Raw genomic sequence first — 3,928 nt, forward strand, 5'->3', positions numbered from 1 at the left:
ATAAGAAATTGCAACTGTTTTTAGCTCAAACAAGTAAAAGCTGGATGCCAACTTTGAAAAAATATTGTAGTTATTAAATAATTATTGTATGTAGTTGTCTGAATTGTTATCAACTGATGGCAATTTTTAGCAATGGATAAAGCAGAAGGAAATCGGTTTATAGGCAGCACACAAGTTAAAATACTCAAATCCTCGATAGTTTTTTGGTTTTGCTCATCAGATTTAGTCTCCAATCAGATCTTTTTGTTCTTCTTTAAATAGGAATCTAAGCAGATTATCAAAAGGACATTTTTTTTTCCCAAACAGACATTTCTTGATGGTGTTAAGCCTGTATAATAGTTGATGATTAATTATAGTTTAAATTTTTAGGTATACAAAAATCCTGATGAAAGATATTGATGTTTTAAACTCTGCTGGCAAAATGGACAAGATGCGACTCTTAAACATTCTGATGCAGCTTCGAAAGTGTTGTAATCACCCTTACCTGTTTGATGGTGCTGAGCCTGGTCCCCCCTACACCACTGATGAGCACATTGTTAGCAACAGTGGTAAAATGGTAGTCCTCGATAAACTATTGGCCAAACTCAAAGAACAGGGTAAGTTACAGATCTTCAAAGTAATGTGGAATAACGTAATATTGTATATGAATAACATTTTGCTTAGTTGTTCATCATTCATTCATTCACTTATTCAGCACACATTGTTGAGTACTTACTCTTTGGTTAGGAATTGTCCTGTGGGCTGTGTATGTTGTTGTTTAGTTGATAAGTTGTGACTGACTCTTTTGTGCTGCTGTGGACTGTAGCCCATCAGGCTTCTTTGTCCATGGGATTTCCCAGGCAGGAAGACTGGAATGGGTTGCCATTTCTTCCTTCAGGAGATCTTCCCAACCCAGGGATAGAACCCGCGTCTCCTGCGGCTCCTGCATTGGCAGGTGAATTCTTTACCACTGTGCCACCTGGGAAGCCCCTATGGGCTGGGTATACAAGAATGCGTAAGACAACAGTCCTTGCCTTGTAGATGCTCACAGTGCAGTGAGGAGACATAATTGCAAGTCATTTCGATAAGTGCTGTGATATGCTAAGATATTAGGGGTTGAGGGAGTCTTCACAAAGATAACATTTAGGGTGAGCACTGCAGAATGTGTAGGAGTAAACAGTGGAAAAAAAGGAGGGCAAGGGTTTTCCATCTCTGCAATGAAGCAGAGGTGTGAAAGAAGGGAATGTGGAGCTTATGGTATTTGGATAGAGTGGCAGTGGATGAGTCTGGGAAGATGAATTGGGGCTATTACAAAAGGCCATTTAAACCATGCTTTATGGGTTTTGGGCTATTTTGAAGGTGGTGTGGGTAATTGCAGAAGATTTGCCTGTGGAGAATGACATAATCAGACTTGTATGTTAGGAAGAGAATCTTGAAAGCAATGTGGGGGTGTACCTCCTGAGCCTGAGAGACTAGAAACATCCTCAGGACAAAGTAAAGGCAGACTTTAAATCATCTCAATATGTATGATTTTGAAGACCTTAAAAATGTATAACTCAACAAATACATACTTCTGTATAGTATCCATTGAAGAGATGTGTGTAGGGGGCTTAGTATTCATTAGTGGTATGAGTGTTCACGTGTTAAATATTTATATTGCATATGATGTTTTAACTTTCAAGTTAGTTTTACACAAGTTGAATAACTTGCCTTTTGTTTGTGAAATGTTTTAGGTTCAAGGGTTCTCATTTTTAGCCAGATGACACGCTTGCTGGACATTTTGGAGGATTATTGTATGTGGCGTGGTTACGAGTATTGTCGACTGGATGGACAAACTCCACATGAAGAAAGAGAGGTGAGGAAGAGAAAATAAAACAAGACTTGAAAAATCAGAGTTCAGTTACGCCATGTTTTTCATCATTAGGTAGTTTTGAATTTTGGCCTTTTCTTTAGCTAGGTGCATTGAATTGCTCACTACCATCTTTCGCTCCTTGAGATCTTCAGCTGGACTTTCATTACACTGGCTCTTTACAGATCATTCTTTCCAAGGTTTTCAAAGACATTCTCGCTTATCAAAAGGACACTGCACCATCGCATCCTTACCTCTTCTAACCACTGCTATCCTTGGCCTTTTGACTTGCTGTTTCTCCGCTTCCTCTTTGACCCTTGATTCTATGTCATTTTCTTTTCCTGATTTGCCTCCTACATTAGACCCTCGCCATTCATGGAGTTGAACAGTTGAGACTTTTTCAGTTTATGAGCAACTGTAAGGATTCATGAGACAATAATTTGTAAAGGAAATGATCTCAATAGACATTTTGTAAAACTGAAATTGGATGACATAGGTACAGGTGCTTATCATTCAGTTGGATCTTGGAAGACTAAAAGGTTGGTGTGCAGGAATGAGTCCCTTAGCTAATGAGGAAGCCAGTCTAGCACCCAGTATATTTTAACTTGGAAATTCTTAAAGATTTTAAGATTATTTTTCATGAATATCAGGGGTCTAATGTATATAAAACCCTTTAAAGCACTTTTTCTGAGGGAGGGCTTTGCTAATTTATCTTCTCTTTTCTGTGATCCTTCAGGGCTCTGTCTTTGGCCTCTGTTTTAAGTCTATACTCATGCTGTGGGCAGAGACCGTGATTTCATGGTATAGTGGAAAATGCATTGAACTTGGTTTCCGAAGACTTGAATTTAACATCAACTCCACCATTATGTGTGCAAGCTATTTAATCCTCTGAGCCTCAGTATCTTTAACTGTGTATGAACATAGTTTTTGTGCCGTGCAGTGCAGTATAGATCACAGGTCACGAAAGTGCACACAGGCCTTTGCACTTCTCAGCTCTTGGACCCCTTCTCAGGCCACAGAGACTCTCAGCCTATGTCCTTGTCCTTCCATAGCTGCAGGGGGCACTCTGTCCCTTGTGTGCCTCCTATAGCAGAAGCACAGGCCCTTTTCACATTAAGGGTTTCCCTGCTACCCACTATGGGGAAACGGTTGTGGTAATATTTATAAATAAGGATGTTTCAAAGCTTACACTGTTCCCTGCTCTATAGTCTGACTCTCTCGGAAATGGTAACTCAAAACTTTATTGGGCTTTTGCTGATTTCTTCCTGAGAATGGATTTCTGCCAATCCACATGAAGCATAGGCCATATAGTGCCATTCAAGATGGCCCTTCTTCCTGGAATGAAGTTGATATTAAAGCAGAAGAGTAGGTGCTTTCTGATCTCAAATAGCCAGTTTGCATTTCTGACTGATCTCTCTGCTCATGAATAATATGGACTTTACCTAATTATGCCCCAATTATCTGGTCTCTTAAAATGCTAAATAATGTTCTCCCTTCAGAGAGTTGGAATCACATGTTTTGACTTTAGATGCAGCACAGTGAGAGCTGTTCATTTTATTTTGGAAACATCCTGCCTCCCCATTATGTCATCGTTCAGATAAGCATTTCATCTGTTTTCCCAATAAGAAGTGGAAATCCACCTTGGATTCCTTACTCAAATTGTTCACGAGCTATTCATAAGCAGTTCTTTCTCAATAGCACTCAGATTTGCCATAGATATAGCTAAATTCAGCTAGCTTCTGTAACCTTGACTTACCTTAACTTTAACCTCACTTTTATAGGGAAAGGAGCTAACATTTATCAAGTAACAGCTATAAGCGAGGCAACTTTATAGTTCCAGTTGAATTCTCCTAGCAGCCCAGTGAAGTATTGGCATAATTTGCTCCACTTGAAACTGTGTCTCAGAGAGGTTAAATGCTTGCTGAGAACCAAATGTGTAATAAATGGTAGAGTTATGACTCATGCCCAGGTTTTTGCTCTTTCCTCTACACCAAATTGCCTCTCACTACACCATGCTGCTTTCTGTACTGCCCCTCTACGTGCTGTATGGACTGCAGCAGAGTCGCCTTCTCTGCCTGCAGCTTTTGACCATGCCATTCC

At 39.8% G+C, this 3,928-nt stretch overlaps 1 protein-coding gene across 1 annotated transcript in view; it reads left to right on the forward strand.

The window, feature by feature from the left end:
- LOC105003948 (probable global transcription activator SNF2L1) overlaps nucleotides 1-3,928 on the forward strand; it is a 30,777-nt gene that overhangs the window by 5,116 nt on the left and 21,733 nt on the right. Inside the window, exons 4-5 of the mRNA XM_010861412.1 lie at nucleotides 370-596; nucleotides 1,713-1,834. Coding sequence (XP_010859714.1) covers nucleotides 370-596; nucleotides 1,713-1,834 — 349 coding nt within the window. The remainder of the gene's footprint in view (nucleotides 1-369; nucleotides 597-1,712; nucleotides 1,835-3,928) is intronic.

Source organism: Bison bison, unplaced genomic scaffold, assembly GCF_000754665.1.
Source record: "Bison bison bison isolate TAMUID 2011002044 unplaced genomic scaffold, Bison_UMD1.0 scf7180017857790, whole genome shotgun sequence".
Classification (NCBI taxonomy): domain Eukaryota; kingdom Metazoa; phylum Chordata; class Mammalia; order Artiodactyla; family Bovidae; genus Bison; species Bison bison.